The sequence below is a fragment of the Mytilus galloprovincialis genome, chromosome 3 (assembly GCF_965363235.1).
Source record: "Mytilus galloprovincialis chromosome 3, xbMytGall1.hap1.1, whole genome shotgun sequence".
NCBI lineage: Eukaryota > Metazoa > Mollusca > Bivalvia > Mytilida > Mytilidae > Mytilus > Mytilus galloprovincialis.
In genome coordinates, this window is record NC_134840.1 from 18,050,611 (window position 1) to 18,069,364 (window position 18,754).

Here is an 18,754-nt window from a genome sequence, read left to right on the forward strand (position 1 = left end):
TCAACTTGGCTATCATGTGTAAAATCATACAAGTGTTCGGTAAACAGGAAGTTGTCGAGTGATGAATCTGAAAACGCATCACAGGGTATAGCTGACTTATATAAATCCTGAAACCAAATTTCAGAAATCCTTGTATTGTAGTTCCTGAGAAAAATGTGACGAAAATTTTCAACTTGGCTATCATGTGTAAAATCAGACAAGTGTTCGGAAAACAGGAAGTTGTCAAGTGATGAATCTGAAAACGCATCACACGGTATGGCTGACATATATAAATGTTGATACCAAATTACAGAAAGGGTGGATGTGTAGTTCCTGAGAAAAATGTGACGAAAGTTTCATGGGACGGACTGACTGACGGACAGACTGACGGACGGACTGACGGACTGATGGACAGACTGACGGACAGACAGAGGTAAAACAGTATACCCCCCCTTTTTTAAAGCGGGGGTATAATAAGGAAATAACTTGGAATGTGTCCATGAGACACAGATGATACCTACACAAACATATAATGTTATAAAAGGCATAACTTAAGAATAGTAAAAGTGCTTGATCAGAGTTTTGTGGTACTTAGCATTGTGTATCAGTTTCGTAACATTTAGATAAGGCGAACAAAAGTTAGAGAACAGAAACGAAAAATTAAGCAATTTTTACATTTTTAAAGGGGCATAACTGAACAGTACAAGTGACGCCACAGAAATTCATACTTGATCTGTGTTTAAAGGTAATAAGCATTGTGTATAAGTTTCAAAAACATTTAGTTCGTACATATAGTAGAGATGGACTTGGGTAAATGTAATGGCCCCACCACTAAGGCATATAAAAGTAGAGTACTGAGTAAAATTACATTCTTATAAGTTTTTAAATAAATCCTTTGTACTTTTTAAATGACATACTTTTAATGTAGTCATTTCAAATTCTATTATGTGCTATTATGAAAGCAGTACAATTCCAGACAATTTTCTGTAAACAAAATAAAACAATTTTCATATACTACTAAAAGATTAATTACCTTGGCTGCTTTATCTGACTTCAACTGTCTGACTTTGTCTCCCTGGGCTGCTATTTTGTTATTGATATCAACACCTGACCCTCCTGTGGATGTTGTAGCTGGTGGTGTTCCAGTGGAAGGAGGAACACAGCCTGGTTTCCAGTCAGAACCAGTAGCAGTTTTGTAGTCAGCTTTCAATGCCAGGAGAGCCTTTACTGCTGTGTCAATGTCAGCCTATTTCAAATAAAACATGAACATTTTAGATTCAAATATAAAAATTTCTTTCATCAAACCAGTCCTTTACATATTTGGTAACCAAGGGTTGTTAGAATGCATTCTATTGATTTTTTTCAATATATAACAATGTATTAAAGGAGATATGGAATACATATCAATAAGCCAGCAAAACTTTCGTTTACAAAAATAGACATGACATGTAGAGCCTTTATTAATGAGTAAGATCTTACAAATTAATTCAACAGAAAATATAAAATATTCAACTCAAACCAAACAACAAATTTCTAATGTAAACAATACAAAAATCATTTTTAGTTTTTGGCTTCATCTTTTGCAAAATACCAGTTAATAAAGTTGTAAAGTTGTAATTTGCATTCATTGCTGCAGAAAATGACCTCTTTCTGTACTTGAGAACAAGTTTATTAGCCATACAGTTTCCTGTAATACTATAATCTTATACTTCTGAGAGATTCATTACCTTGGCTGCTTTATCAGACTTCAACTGTCTGACTTTATCACCCTGGGCTGCTATTTTGTTATTGATATCAACACCAGACCCTCCTGTGGATGATGTAGCTGGTGGTGCTCCTGTGGAAGGAGGAACACAGCCTGGTTTCCAGTCAGAACCAGTAGCAGTTTTGTATTCAATTTTCAATGCCAGGAGAGCCTTTACTGCTGTGTCAATGTCAGCCTATTTCAAATAAAACATATTGATGACTTATTTTTTACAAAATTGAGTTGATTGAATAAGGGATGATTTCTAAAAGCTTTCAACAACAACAAACTATGTATAAGTGATACAACAATCATCAATTACCAAAAAAATAATTTTTACTATTTGTATGTTTATAGGTTTTAAAAGAAATCACTAAATCTATATTTACAAGCTTGCAGATGGTCGGAGTACACAGTTATTTCGTAGTGCATTTCTTTTAGACAATAAATGAAAATTAAAAAAATCCAACCTGCGCTTTCTCAATAATATTTTTACAGTGTGTTGTACTACTTTTGGGACAAATTATATCAAAATTATAGAAAACTTCATCGGCTCTAACTCAAAATATGGACAATTTTATGTTAAGGGGGTCTTTTGACAGCTTCCGAAGTGCTAATGTTTTACCTTTTTCAGCTGGACCTAATCACTACTTTACATTAATATTTATGACCCAATTTTTTTACAGTGTCATTTCACCCCCCTACTTGCTATATGAGGCACAAAACATGGAGAAATATTTTGGAAGGGGTATACAAAAAATTGGCAAGTAACACACTGTCCACACTAAGGACTATATTCGTGGACAACGACAATCAAAGGACGATAACTGTGTACTTGGACCAGATGTATTCAATATAATTATTAGACCTTTTTACTAAATTCTTACTTTTGAAGCCTTGGCACTCTTAAGATCCCTGACTTTATTACCCTGGGCTGCAATCTCTTCATTCAGTTTTCCAGCATCACCTTTAACAGAACTTGTTGCTGATGGCAGTGAGGCCTTTGGTAGATCATCTGGTTTCCAGTCCTTACCAGTTGCAGTCTTATATTCAGCTTTCAGGGCCAACAATATCTTAACTTCAGTATCAACCAAGTCCTTAACATTGGGGAAAACATTTCATAAATCATAGATAAAAACAATAAAAATGGTTTTGAAAAATTGTAAATTCCACGAGTAAAAAGTAAAAAAACTGCAAGTATTAAATCAATCTTTACACCCATTTCAATTCAACTGGAATCAATAAAAATATTCCTCATAAAAATACAGATGATTTCCATGAAGTTCTTTCCTCATAATGGACAACAAAAATTCCCTTTCAAGTGCTCAATTTTGAAAAATTAGCTGCAAAGACAACTTTAGGACTAAACAATTGTGAACTATATAATGATATTGTTTTGTTAAAGAATTCCTTTGAATAAAGTCATCAGCTGGAATTTCTAGCGTACAATTCTGTCATTATAATCAACTAAAAACATTTTTTTAACACTTTTGTATGATGCAAATAGTAGGACTATCTAAATTATAATAATAATTGTTGTTTGAGCATTGCTGAAGTGACCACTTACCTTTTTAGCCTTTTCAGTCTTAAGATTTCTGACCCTTTCTCCCTGTGCTTTGGTCCTGTTATATAAATCTACTACATCAAAGTTAGATGGAGGGTTTTCATCCTTTGGTGATTTTTCTGCTGCTTTGCCTTTCTTACTCTGGGCTTTCTATAAATACACCAGACTTGGCTATTAATCATTTGAAAATTATTTCAACAGAATGTATGCAAATATTTGCTGAAAAACCCCAACCCTGCATGTTTTTTTCTTCTTCAATTTTTAATAAACTCATGTGCTTTTTTCATTTCTGATTTAAACTCTTTTATGACAAAGGGTGCATAATTTTTTTCACTTCAACTTTGAAGAAGATACATGAAAAGCAAGGATATTTTCAAACAACCAAGCTCTTAAAAGAAGTTTCAACATAAACAAGCCTATATCAATCTGGTCCACCCCTGGCAAGCAAACTGAGGTTTGATAATATATATTCATAACTTCAACTTTTAATCAGTATTAAGGCAGTCTTTCAATATTAAAGAGATCTTAAAATTTCTACTTGCACAGTTCACAATCATATAAAACTGAAGCAGCTGTGAATGTGTAAATTGAACTTTGACCTTGAAAATCAAAGAGATTGCTACGTATATTACCTACTTAGTCTGAAAATATATGGTTGCTAGGTACGTTTGTGTTAATAACAGGTCTGAGAGCGTTGCAGAAAATTTACCAAAATTGGCATTTCCCTTTTTAGATCACCTTTCCTAAAGGCAACACAAGGAACTCTATAATATGACAATTATTTTCACTTCAGTATAATAATGGGTGTCCAACAAATATGAAGTAAATATTTTATAATTTATCTTTTGTTGCAACAAATGATACATGTAAGGCCAAAATTTCAAAAAAAATGTTTGTTTGCAGTAGCCAATTGAGAGCCTCCAGACTAAAATTTTTATTGAAAAAAATCGTAAATTTTTACGATTTCCGGATTTTTTTCGTTTCTTTTCCGTATACGGTTGCCTTTTTCTCTTCTACTTCGATCCCGGTCGCAAATGCTCTTTGAACATAAACCTGGATTCCTGCGTATACACGTGGTTCAAAGCGGTAAACTGATTCGGATGTCGGATGTTTTGGTTTGGCTGAAATTGTCAAACAAACGCAAAAAAAACACAAATGATTCTCTCACCACTCATAAAACAGCCCCCCCCTCCCCCCCCCAAGAGAAGCATTTTCATTCAAGCTAACAATATCCATGTAGAGATGCATTTTTTATTAATACACACACCTGGATAGAAGCAATTTATTTCAGACAACAGCCAGGGATAGATTTTTTTTCTTTGCCATCCGTGGGTATGAGCTATGTTTAAATGGAATAGCCCTTACTTTTTTCAGTGGATTATTATGTAACTTTTTAGTGTTGAGGGATGCAAATGTTCTCGTGTTCTTCCTTCATAAGAAATAATAAATAATGGAATATATAATACATATAGATTTATACCTCTTTAGCACTGCCTTCCTGTTTATGTTTAGAACCAGCTGTGGGCATTTCTTTCTGATGACCGTCTGGGATATTCAGAAGTACACATGGACCACACTTTCCAGTGAAGACACTGCAACAGAACATGTTAGTTCATTCAAAATAAATACTGTTAAAAAATTAACTGAGTTTAACCATTTGAGTTGTTTTTAATTAACATAATAAATTAACATGCAAAAACCATGGTGTTCAATAAGTTTTTCAAAGAACTAAATTACAGAGAATTTCAAAATTAGGACATTTTTTTTATCGAAATTTTTATAAGACTTAGAACAGGATCTTTTGATTTGCTTAATCAAGGATTTTTTTAAATCTCAGTCTGTAAAGATGCAGAGTTAAAATCAGAGGGAGAAACCAATCCATGCTATTTGAAAATGTCCCATATTTAAAACAAGACCTCATACATATATCCAAGGTTATGACATAGACAAAGGATTTGAAGAAACGGTTACTATAGCATTAGCTGCCTACCTGAAAACACATTGCTAAATTGACCATAAACATATAAGCTGTAGAAAAATTATCCATAAAAATCTTCACTTGTAAATTCAGAAATTATTGCTCTGTTTTTTATTATTCCAAAATGTGATGGGAAATGTTTTGCAATTTTATTAGCATTATGTGTATACATGATTTACAGTTATTTACCTCACAGATTCATATGGCTGATCACAGATATAATAGCCTCTCCTCTGGAGCTGGATTATGTCCCCTTTCTTTAGATCTTTCAAACATGGATCTCCATACATTACATTGTCTTGCTGGAAAACAAATTAAAGAATTGAGTTCCAATGTTTCCCGCATTGCACATATTTTATCTGTTCAACATGTCCAAGGGAAAGATTTATTTTTTTTGTTTTAAAACTTTTTATAATTGTCTTAGAGAAATGAAGGATTGACAGCAAATGCACTGCAAATTCCAATAAAATTAATATACAGTCGACTCTCGTTATGTCGAAGTCAGACGGACCAGAGAAATATTTCGAGATACACATAGTTCGACTCAAACGAACACCGGAAGTTCGACAATCTAAGGAACACAACTCTTGCTTAGCTTGGAAAAGCTAAAATAAATCCGGGTGAATATGGCAAGGGATCGATATTCTAGTTTCAGATTGATGTATTTGTATGTCACAGTCTTTTATTATTATGATGACATTTTTTTTATTTATTCAATTTTTTCAATTAAAAAAAAAATCCTATGGCTTTTCCAAGAGAGTAATTTCCAATCGATAGTTTCGTTATTCAGGTCGGTTATAGCTGACAAAATTGTTTATTTTCGGATACAAGAGATGTAAGAAAATTTTGATTTCTATTCATTTTGTTTTATCTCACTCTTTCTTTTCAAAAGAAAATATAACAAGATTAAACACGTCGTTTGAGTAGTTTTTAGGTGATCATCAACGGAAGCCATAGTCCTCACTTTATACACACCCAAGCTCATTAGTGTTAATCACAAATTAATTGTTTTGTAAACATTTTAAATACTTTTTCATGAACATTAACAATGTATCACTAATTATTTGTCAAAATTCTTTAAAAGACAATCTTAGGTAAACACTCATGGAAATTGCATGTCATAAATCAATACAGTGGTCAGTGACCGGAAATTTAATTACACGTGTATTGTCAGATTATCTATTCAATTCATTTAAATGCCGGAGGTCATGTTTTGACAATTGTGTATTAGTTCGAGATAAATAATGAATTTTGAATGCTTTTGTTAACCTTGGGACCGTTTATTTAGTTCGACTCAACCGAAATTTCGACTCATCCAATTTCGACTCATCAGGAGTCGAATTACATACTTTTGTATGGAATAAAGTTCGGGACCACGTGAAAACTTCGACTCATCCGAAATTTCGAGTCAACCGAGTTCGAGACAACGAGAGTTAACTGTATAGGGAAATATCTTTTTTAAAATAGTTTGCTCAACACTCATTATTAAATTGTCTGAGGCATTTCTGATATACATTAGGGAAAAATTGTATATGTGAAAGTACTAACAAAGCAATTTTCCATATAATTAATATTTTCAAGGGCATAAAGCTTTTAAAAATAATTGATCAGAACTGACTTTTGAACTTGTCTGAGACATTGCTAATATAAACTGATTAAATCTTATTAAAATCAGACTTAAGTTTTACATTTTATGAAATCACTCTCATATTTTTCAGATAATCGTCTTTTTTTAAATATAAACTCTCAACCTCTTGGAAATTTATAAACACCATATTCCATTAAAGATATTGAAAGAATTACCTTAGAGTTCCTGTTGACATACTGTTTAAAGTCCTCCCCTTTGGCAAGTATAGGTTTAGTTATAATGTGGTCATACTGGACACAAACACATGGAATGAATGGAGCCTTGTCTGTTACAGCTAACCATGTGATCTTCTGAGTCTTCTTAAAGTCCTGAAAGAAGACCATATCATTTTACAACCTTAGTACTTACTAATGATTAGGAAAACTTTCGAAAGAATATAATCATGCATCTAAGATAAGATCCATTTATAATTATTTTACACATAAAATGATACTTTTAACTGTGCCTTTTCACAGCTGGATGTAATTATAATGAAAGAGAATGAGAAAATCATGAAAAATAAATTACTGTATCACTGTGTACAACACTAAAAAGGGCTATAGTCCAGTCAAACTAAGATTTAACCTCAAACTAATTGCAACAGAAAATGTTTTAGTTCTAATCTATAGCATAAAGCCCTAAATATACACAGAAAAAGTCCCAAAAAATCTAACTTGAGGAAAACTCAAAATCAGCATTTTTAATTTCCTATGGAAATTAACATTGGCAGGGGAGACAACTCCGCAAAAATGAGTCTTTTTTTTGGTTCATTTTCTTGAAATTTATGTAATGTATGATACTTTGATGGGGTAATAAGTTTGTAATTGACTAAATTATATATTCTCCTGCTCATGAAATGTACAAAACGGAAGTGTTATGTGTATATTTTTTTTTTGGGTGCATTTTTCATTAAAGAAATTGCAGATTTGAAGCTTTGTGACCATTTTGAAAAAATAATGTGAAAATTTGGTATTATATTTTTTCAGCATCTTACTTGTCTAAAGAAACTTTAAACCACAAAAAGAATAATACATGCTAAATTATTTTTATTAAATTTGAGATTCTTTACCTTGACATGTTGAAAAATTCAATAAATGGTCAACTAATGAATTACGAAATCTAGATTATAGCTTGATAAAAGATATGAAAACCCCTTTAGAGTTGTTTGTTACACTTTAAAGACCGCTAAAAAAACCAAGAATCAATACATTCTGATGAACAGAGGCGGTTAAGTTATAATTTTGTATCAATTTTTATATATATTTCTGCCTTTTTTGCAAGAGTTATCTCCCTTTTCAATGCAAATCTCCATAGGAATTTTAATTGGTGATTTTTTTAGTCTTCCTCAAGTAAGATTTTATGGGACTTTTTTCTGTGTATATTTGGGGTATAATGCTAAAGATTAAAACTTAAAAATCTTCTGTTGCAATTACTTTCATGTTAGGGTCAAATTTATGCTAGACTGACTGGACTACTATGCGCAAAATTAAATATCTGCGAAATGTTTTTTTTTTAAGTCAGGACTAATAAATTACATTTCAACCAAATTGAGTTTTTCAAATAACTCAATTTTGAAAGCAAACCATAAGAATAAAAATAACTTTAAGGTTGTGTATTTTCCAATATCATACTTGGTAAGTATATTTTTTCTCAACTCATGAGTACATTACCACCAACCTTATTATCCAAGTTCAAAACAGCCTCCATAGACTTTACTTTTCCATTTTCTCTGAAAAGACATAAAAATTTAACAAAAGCTAATGAAATGATTTAATTTTTGTTTTCCATTTTAACTTTAAATTTTCAAACGCTAGAAAAGTTGAATGAAAGCAAGGATATCCAAACAGTAACTATAAAAGGCAACAATAAACTAATTTGATACAATTTATTTAAAGACAGAGTTTTAAAAGACTACTTACTTGACAATTTTGGTGAAATTGATGTTTCCCCAGTTGACAAATGTGACCATTTCTCCCTCTGATATTAACTCAGCATCAGCGCCCTCTATATATATAAGGGGACTATACCATGTATCCTTGTCTCCTATTTCTCCATTCTAAAATCGTAAGGCAAATTTAGAATTCATTGATTATTTTTGCACTGATATTAAAAAGTTATCATGACTATTTAAACAAAGCTCGGATATAAATCAGGAATAACAGGCATGAAGAAAAAGTCTGGAAATCTGATTTGTTGGACTGACAGATGGACAGACGGACAGAGTGCAAATCTAATATTGCCTTAGACCTCCTCAGTAGGGGACTAATAAAACCCTGTTTGATAAAAACATGTATTAGGTGAATTAGATGGGTTAACATTGTCAATCAAATTTTATGTAAACTCATTAAATAAAAGAAGTTTTGGGACAGTAATTGATCATTTTGAAAGGTATCCAGGTTTATCCAAAAAAAAATTATTCAGACAAAATAAAAGGGCTTGATTTTGATGTCTGTTCTTTTTTGGAAAATATAACTTAGTTTAATTTTGAGGCAATAGTTATGTTTCCTCAATTCTACATAGATGATTGGATATTTGATAATTTCTTAACCTAGCATCAGTACAAAACTTCTATATTGTGACAAGGTTTTAGATAATAATTCTGTTATTCATTTTTGAAGGAATGAAATTTCAGTAGATTAAAGAACAGATAAGTTACCTTTGGATGTTTAGGAACTTGTTTCATACTCTCTATCGCTCCTTTCATTGTGACAGGAACTACATCATCTTTCAACAGAGCCGTGTACCTTGGTACAATGGGATCTATTACCTACAAGATTCAAACATTATGGTCAGATCATATGTTTTCTTACATCATTTGAATTCATATCATTCATGCTTTTTCAATGGAAATTTTGACGTCACCATGCATTCTTAATAGCATGAAAACCCATGAGGCGAGGATACTATCAAGTAAGATGATGGGTGTTTTATTTTTAACAATGATTAATATTTTTCCATTCTAGTTGTTGCCATTGATCTTTTTGTTCAGTAGGCATGATTATAATTAAAGGACATGTGGGTAATGTATCAATAATACCACAACCAAGCAAAATAATTAAACTAGAAAAGACACCTAGATGTTAAAATAAAATAGACAAGTGTCCTATTCATATGACAAGCTTAAGTGGCTCAAGTTAAGGGCATACAATACAAAACAGATCTCCCATTGATTTTCCTTGGAATTTTGACACATAGTCAGTATGATATGCACTTTGAATTATGCAAAGAAAAAATACTTATATTTCAGTTTAAAATTTGCATATTTCATGAAAAACACATAATTTGAATTTTTAATACATTTGGATAAAATATCAGATATGCAACCTGAGTTTATTTTTTCAAGTTAATAATTTTCTCAAATTAAGAAAGCAAAGAAAATTTCTGATGAAAAAATTTAGAATTTTTGTTCTGATTTAACACACTTTGCATTTATAGGTACAGCAGTTTAAAAGACTTCTAATTTTACACTTATAATTCTTGGTGAAAAACGCTCAGAGCCTAGTTTGTACCTATTTTATATGTGTCAAAGTACAACAATATGATCTATCTATACATGGTGTACTGATCAGTAAATATGCTTATTCTTTACAAACCTTCTTATTAACAGACCATATCTTGTCCCATTCCATCATTACCACAGACCTGGAAGAACCCTGTTACAAAAAATAACATTTTATCTTTATATAATTAAATTCATTTTTATATAACATAATACAGTGAAACCTGTCCAAACCGAACACCCACGGGACTTTGCGTTTTGTTCGGTTTTCACAGGTGTTCGGATTGTAGAGGTAAACATAAGTCGACACCTAAATAATTTTGGCATTTACTGACAAGGGATAATAGGTGACAACAGACGAGTTTATTTTTGTGTTGATTTAGATGTAAATATAAAAATAAAAGAAGATGAAGATAGACGTTTTGCTACATTTTGTTTATAAATCAAACGCCACTCCGTCAACCACGCTTGTCGTTGGGAGATGTCCGACGTGGAGCGATTTTGCTTTTTATAATTTTTTTCTCATCCGTTAATTCACTGACCAATTCAGATTCACAGTCACTGTCAAATGACGATTTCGTAGTTGAATCGGGAACATCATTGTACACACGAGTTATCGGACTAAACTAATCACTCGCTGATTGATACTTCGGCACAGGATAACAATGAAACAACAGTAGGGGTCCAGTTTATTTTCGGACTTTATCCTTGCTAAATAGCTAACGGAAGTCTTCTGGAGCATTCGAATCAAATATAAAGGGCCTCTAAAGGGAATCCAGCAATCGAAATCCATTGACCTTGTTGTGTTGCACGACTTCTTAATCCAGTGAAAGGCTATAAAACTATTATTTAATGAAACAGTTTAGCTACAGAATGGCAGTTATGATTTTGTGGCCGTAATTATTTGAGTAAGGTGCATTTAATTGATCTTAGGGAAAGTTCCTTTCTTGTCATTATCGGCAATGGGGGTAGCTGACCAGTTTAACGTTTCTTTACAAAAAAAATCACTTTATACATGGACACAGATATGCTAATTAGTTTGTAATAACAACTCGCAAGTTCATTAAACCTCAAATACCCTCGGGGGGCCATCCTGTGTTTGTTTAATTAAATCATGCAAATCATTAATAATATTTTATTGTTTTGATTGGTATTGATCGATTTTGACAGGTAATTTTTAGATACAAATTTACTAACGAGCCTTCAAAAAGCGTTTGGAATTCGGTGTTGACAGGGTTCGTTTTTTTCAGGTTAGATTAACGTTAAATGATAGGGAAATTTTGTGGGACTTTGAAAATTGTTCGGTTTAAACTGAAATTCGGTTTTATCAGGGTTCGGTTTACCCAGGTTTCACTGTAGAACATTTTTCTCAAAACAGCTTTACAATTTTTCTTTGACAATATATTATTCTTCTTTTAAGAAAGAAAAACCCTTAAACCAAAAGAGTGCAGTAAATCATTAATTTTACTTGCCAATTCTATGGCATTGAAATAGTAGCTGCATGTTCTGTTAGAGAAACTTATTCCTCATCTCACAATGAAACATGATTTCAATCAAATTGATGTTCTATGGAATGCTTTACAGACAACCCAAGCATAGCTATGCTAAAACCATTTATCTAACAGTATACAATACTAACCTGAGCTACGATAAACTGTTTTAACCCCTCTACTGTCAGTCCTCTTCGAAGTACACCTCTTACTGTTGGCATTCTAGGGTCATCCCTGTAAAATGTCAATAAAGTAAGGGAAAAAGAATCATTAGTTTTGTGATGTGCAGTTCAGAAATAATATTCCAAACAGCTCAAATTTACATGAAAGCATAGAGTAGATAAAATACAATATCTATAATGAGGCATGATCACTCTTTATGGATACCTCATTCATAAATTATTATGTGATCTTTATTTAGATATAAGAAGATGTGGCATGAGTGACAATGAGACAACTCTCCATCCAAGTCAGCAAATTATTGTTTTATTTGCCAAATCTATTGCTTTAAACAAGGACAGATTGTCTTGTTTGATCATGGCTTCTGTTGCTTGTTTTTTGCACCATTAAAATGTGGTTTATGACACTCTGTTATCAATGAATGGATTCTAAAACATGTCTTACACTGCTTAAACAACTGACTTGATCTGAAATTCTTCTGACATTTGGTATGAAAAGACATTTAACTGAGGTTTCTGACTTTGAGTTAGAAACTGTAGTTTTCTTTGCAGTGTTATTTTGGTCTGATGTATGACTTTTCATTTTGATCTTTAGCTTTGGTGTTTACAGTGTTCTTCAGACTTATAGATATAATTGCCCCCTTGATATCTTTTTAATTTTATTCAACCGTCAAAAATTGTTAAAAACCTCCTGATAAACTGCTTAGAAAAGTGAATAGCCTCACCATCCATCTACAATTCCCTCATTAACAAACCAGGTCAGTTTTCTCTTAGACAGTACTGTATTCTGAAGATTTAATCTGCTGTACTCATAGATATGGGGTTTTCTTAGTTCTGTAATTCAAAATTGAAAAATTATAATTATAGTATAGACTATATGAACAGAGTTATAATTGCACATGCCTAAATGTCTTCACACGTTCATCCACTTTAACCAAGAATAAAAAGAAAAGTAAAGAAGAATGTGTTTGAGGACACGAATGTCAATACTCAAGCTTTCAAATTTTTCAACTTAAAATGGAGCATACAAAATGCAACTCTAGAAAAGTATGCGACTCATTGTCAAAAATTGACTGTCTGCTAGTTTTTGTTCTTTCACTTGTGGATTAGTTTCATAAAATTTGGATAAGAAATCATTTAGGTCTGAGTGCTGAAACAAAAACAAATTGGCAATATTCCAAGTTATAAAGATCATAACTCTAGAACAAAAAGCGACCCTTGAGTGAATTTGCAATATATATATGTCTGACAAGTGACATAGTCCTAACTCTCAACTTTACACTTCAAAAGTTAGTTTTAATGAAAAAAATTATTACGGAGTAAAATGACTTACTCAGTGCCTCTATAAACCAGAAGTACTGATCATCTCTGTCATGGTACTCTGTGGTTCTCAGAGCATGTGTCACACCTTCTACACTATCTACGATTGGACAGGCAAAATCATATGTTGGATACGCTCTGTAAAACAATTATCAAAATTGAGTCTTTAGTAATATACAAACACAAAATATTATAGAATAACTTTATATATTCATAGGTCAATTTTTTTCCAGAATTGATAATAAATGTGCATTTCTATTTCTGCAGATTTTTTACTTCTTGCAATTGGCATTATTCTTAAAATACACTATCATATTTGTTTCATTATAACATTGTATCATCCCTTAAAATGGTCATTGTCTGACTCCCAAGTTTAAGAGGCCCTGATATAGTATTACACATTTCTTACTTGTATTTGTTTCCAGTTTTCACATGGGTCTCATTTTTACACCTATACATTGTTGGGTCCCTCAAACAGCCATTGTCTGACTGCATGTCTAGCTTGGCCCGGACACAGCATTTTAGTCCAGAATCACTTCCTTTCTTCATCTCCTCCCACATTTTTAAATTCTTCTCAACACCTTTAAAACAAAAGGACATCAATTAAATACTCTATTCATCAAATAAATATCTTGCAAAACATAACTTCTACTACAACCATCTCAAACCAAAAACATTTTTTTTCTAGTTACTTTAAGTTATACAGGCCTATCATGAAATTGTATTCAAAAAAACATTATCAATGTTCAATTTTGAATAGAATCTTACAATATTTTTTTTATTTCACCATTTACAAAAGTAGACAACAATCTTATAACTTTTTTTTTAAAAACACAGTTGATTCATATCATTCAAACATAACCAAATGATAACAAATATAAACCATAAATCTCTTTTCCAATCAGAAATGGAATTCACACATATACCAACCTTTTTGACTTTTGGATTTTTTGTGTGGTTTGATTGCTGTTTCATTTTAAGATGCGAGGGCCCTCATGTGGTTTTTGATTATGTGATTACTTGGCCGTTTTTTTAATGATTATTTGATTATTAAGCCAAATATTTCATGATTATTTGATTACCTAGGACTGTATTTTTAGTTTATGATTATTTGATTACTAAAGATAAGCAAATATTTAATGATTATGTGATTATATTGGCAAAAAAATGGTGATTATGTGATTACTAGGACCCCCCCATGAGGGGCCTCAGATGCAATTTCCATCTTTTTATTCAATTCTTTTCTATTCTCTACTTATATAATACATACTGTTTTTCCTGTTATCATTTTCTACCCTTTCCTCTCGTTCTTTTTTCATCTGCTCAGGTTCAGTATTGTCCACGTACGCTTTTCCTTCTTTAATCATCTTGGTACACAAGTCCAGCATCAAGTCAAAATGATCTGACGTGTGACTGAACTTGTCATACTTAATACCCAACATAGCCACATCTTCCAATATTACCTAAAATCAATTAAGAAATCAAATTTAATTTCAATAGTTTATATCATTTCATTAATACCTTAACTTCTTTTTTTTAAGTAAAAAATGATATTTTGTTCTGTTTTGTTTTGTTTGCATGTAAAAATCTTTTAACAAAATTTCAAATGTTATGATATCAAAGCAATATGTACTGTAAGTTAACACTGTGAGGTAAGCAGTAAATTATGTTATGGTATACTTTGGAAAACAGGGTATGTTATAGCTTAGATTGTATGTTAATGTTCTATTACTTTGTATGTATTTTTTAAGTTTTCTGTTTCCTAATCCTCAAGGACTGACTGCAGGTAAAGAGTAACAGTCTCCTTGACTTCTCTTATTTGAAAATGATCATGAAAGAGTCTATTTCAAACAATACAAACTATCTTTAAAAGCTGTGCCTTTACTGAATGAGTGTAAGCTTGCATGTGTCAAGAGGGGAGATTGAATAAAACCGAGTCACCTATTCATTTACCGGTAACAAAATATTCTTTACAATTCTTCAAAATATGTTTTTGGAAAAATACAAGCACACACCAATTATTCAAAGCAATTGATTCACACTTTCCCTATACATTTACAGGAATACATGTACTTTAACTGCATCAATTAAACATATCATACACTATAAAGGGCATATAATTTCTAGATTATACCTGCTCAAACTCTGATGATTCTTTAGCTGGATTTGTATCATCAAATCTCATAATCAACGTTCCTTTGAACATTTCTCTGTAGTAATAATTCAAAAGGGCTGCCTTAGCATGTCCAACATGTAAAAATCTAAAAAGTAAGATAATCAAATGTGAAGAAAACATAAACTTTGTTTGATATTTCACATCTCAAAAGAAAAAAAAAACTCTTTTTGTTTCTTCCATTAAAGAATTAATATACATCAACATACAATTATGAATATATACATATTTCAGCTACTGATCTAATTCCTTTGCCCAGCCTTATAGATTCAAGAAGATGGATAAACCCAGACATACATATTTTAATGAGCAGCCTCGTTTATATATGTCACTATCAGGATATGTTCAAAGGAAACGATGATCAATTTCATACATATTTATTTACCTTCTGAAATTCAGCAACATATCTTTCAGGGTTTGTGTCATCAAACCTCAATATGTATTTGCCTTTAAACATCTCCCGATAGTAATAATTAATTAATGCTGCTTTACCATGTCCAATGTCTAGATATCTAAAACATTTCACATCTACCAATAGTAATAATGAACTAATGCTGCTTTAAGATGTCATAAAATAACATTTCACCAAATGGGTTCAACACATAAATGTTGAAATTTAATTTCTAGCTGTTTGGTAAAATTCTTGTGGCATGCTTAAATACTCAACATTATTCAATGTTTCATAATCATGAAATTTTCATTGGTATATAAAATGTATGTCTAAATTGAATTAAGTTAACAATAACATCCACTTACAAAAATAGAGACCTCTAATGTCAGTACACCATAATTATATAATCTCCACTTACCCACTTGCCTCTGGAGGAAATCTAACCACAACTTTTCCCATTTCTGCTCCTGGGAGGTCAACAAACTTTCCTTCATCTTTCTTAACCTAAAAACATCAAAAGGTATACAATGTTAAAGTTATCTTTGGAAAAATATTTGTAGTTGACATAAATTGCCATTTTCTTATATAAAAAGGACCATAACTCCTGAGCAGTAATCATAAAAATCAGCAATATCAAACTTGGCCTCCATTAAGTCATCAATAACAATATATCAAAATCTGAAAAGTATTGATTGAACAGTTTATGGGAAACTGTTGGCAAACAACCTCAGCACACAGTATTTTAACATTTTGAAAATTGGATTTTTCTACCTGAAGACATAAAAACAAACATGACATGTTCAGTAAATTTCATAATTATACTTTGTTCCTCAGTCCATTAATCTATCAGTTCACTTTCATCATCATTTAAAAGTAGCAGAAATCAAAAGTTTCAAACAAATAAATGTAAATTAATTGCCTTATATTTTATGAAAATAAATATTTTTAGTATATATACTTACTGAAGACTCTGTCTTTTTATCTTTTCCGCCTCCTCCTTTGACTTCAACCTTAGGGGTCTTTTTCATGATGGACGAGAAGACAGGTTGTTCACATAAATATTTATAATATCTCTTGACATTAACTGGTGCTTCTCCACTGGTATACAACTTCTGCCATGCACTATTACCTAAACATTTATATAAATATTTGTTATCAGACAAAACAAGATGATGATGCAATAATCATGAAATGATATCTAGATATGAAAACAATGGAAATCTGTTTATCTAGATTTGTGCAATGATCAATGGGCAAGGCATAGTCAAAGATAGATAGAACCTGATAAGCTTAAGTCTTGGACAGTATATTTGGTCTATTAGTTTTTACCAGCTTTCAATTTCAGTTACTGTGAGTTCTTTTAGATTGAAACTTTGTGGTCTTTTTACTTTGCATTGTTTTTGCTGCTTGCTACCAACCTGATAAATCAAGCCATTTCTACCTGATTTTCACACTCTGTTTTTATTTTGAAAAGTAGTGTTCACAAATATGTTTTAACAACCCCACATTCTTTTTGTCTCTGTCTTAAAGTCAGAAACCAAATATTCAGTGCCAGTGGTTATCCTTGCCGGCTTTCTGTTTTATTTGTTTTTCTTTTATTGTTTTGTCATAAATGAGGCTGATGATTTTCTCCTTCCAATTGTTTCACATTTTGTCATGTCTGTTGTAGCAACTATATGATATGTGCTGTGAGAGTTATAATTGTATGATGACTCTTGAGGTGGGGGAGTGACAGGACTGCTTCCTTTTGGGTAATAGACTAAGCCAACTGTTAGTGATTGAGTTAGGGTAGTACATCTTTAGCTCAGTCAGTTAAAGCACAGAGGTCCTGGAGGAGACAATGTGATTTTCTTATAACTTATAAGAAACATTCTCACCAGTTACAATACAAACCAAGATGGCAATTTCAATTATATTTAAATTATATCAAAGTTAAGTCCACATAAAACAATTAACTTTAACATACTATGTAAACATTCCCAAACTGCAAAATCAGCAATGGTTACACTATGACCAACCAGGTAGGTGATTGGTCCTAACACTGTATCAAGGTAGACAACTGCTGAAGTAAAATCATTAGCACATGATAGTCTCCCTTGAGCAAATAGCAACCAATGGTCAACCTACAAATATAACAATAGGATATAATTGCTAATGGAACCACATGATTCAAGACACTTGGTACCTTGTCAAACATTTTAGAAATGTTTGCCTTTTGATACAGTCAAATTTTCCATAGTCAGTTTAAGGATTCATTCTGATTCACATTAGTCATTACAAAAAATAATAAATAGTTGACACAGCATAGGTTTCTGACACAGAATGAATGTGTTCTAATGAACTTAAAATTTTTGTTTCTCTTAGAGCAATTCACTATGCTGTTGAATATTAATCCTCTCAAAAAAATGTTTGAAGAAATTTTCTTTTTTATTTATGAAATTTCAAATGAGAAAAATTGAACCCAATTTTTTTAATCACATCCCCCTTTCCCTTATTCCAAAACTAATCTCAATTAAAATTTCTAATGGAGTTTGCAACAATAACTACTCATTTAAATACATCATAAAATATTAAGATGTAAAAAAACTGCTTGTTATCACTGAATGGTAAAGATTATTTTAATTTATCAGTTGGTAGTAAAAAGTGAATATACATTGTATATTGTATATAACAAAGATTTTAAGTTGATTCTGGACAAAGAAAGATAACTCCAATTAAAAAAAAATCTTGCTATTGCACAATATTTTGCAATTAGATATTTCTTGCTTACTATTCTGGACAAAGAAAGATAACTCTAATTAAAAAAAAAT

The 18,754-nt window shown here is 31.6% G+C and overlaps 1 protein-coding gene across 2 annotated transcripts in view; it reads right to left on the reverse strand.

The window, feature by feature from the left end:
- The window catches only part of LOC143067311 (bifunctional glutamate/proline--tRNA ligase-like), a 56,166-nt gene that overhangs the window by 32,540 nt on the left and 4,872 nt on the right, over positions 1 to 18,754 (reverse strand). The window contains exons 4-23 of one of the 2 annotated variants that reach the window (XM_076240461.1): positions 17,911 to 18,067; positions 16,907 to 17,073; positions 16,363 to 16,448; positions 15,515 to 15,641; positions 14,651 to 14,843; positions 13,790 to 13,961; positions 13,394 to 13,518; positions 12,786 to 12,894; positions 12,031 to 12,115; positions 10,486 to 10,545; positions 9,549 to 9,659; positions 8,812 to 8,948; positions 8,570 to 8,621; positions 7,069 to 7,221; positions 5,455 to 5,567; positions 4,768 to 4,879; positions 3,291 to 3,437; positions 2,611 to 2,820; positions 1,707 to 1,919; positions 1,013 to 1,225 (exon numbers count right to left, since the gene is read on the reverse strand). In XM_076240461.1, the coding sequence (XP_076096576.1) occupies positions 1,013 to 1,225; positions 1,707 to 1,919; positions 2,611 to 2,820; positions 3,291 to 3,437; positions 4,768 to 4,879; positions 5,455 to 5,567; positions 7,069 to 7,221; positions 8,570 to 8,621; positions 8,812 to 8,948; positions 9,549 to 9,659; positions 10,486 to 10,545; positions 12,031 to 12,115; positions 12,786 to 12,894; positions 13,394 to 13,518; positions 13,790 to 13,961; positions 14,651 to 14,843; positions 15,515 to 15,641; positions 16,363 to 16,448; positions 16,907 to 17,073; positions 17,911 to 18,067 (2,742 nt within the window). The remainder of the gene's footprint in view (positions 1 to 1,012; positions 1,226 to 1,706; positions 1,920 to 2,610; positions 2,821 to 3,290; positions 3,438 to 4,767; positions 4,880 to 5,454; positions 5,568 to 7,068; positions 7,222 to 8,569; positions 8,622 to 8,811; positions 8,949 to 9,548; positions 9,660 to 10,485; positions 10,546 to 12,030; positions 12,116 to 12,785; positions 12,895 to 13,393; positions 13,519 to 13,789; positions 13,962 to 14,650; positions 14,844 to 15,514; positions 15,642 to 16,362; positions 16,449 to 16,906; positions 17,074 to 17,910; positions 18,068 to 18,754) is intronic. The other variant, XM_076240462.1, reaches the window with a different exon arrangement.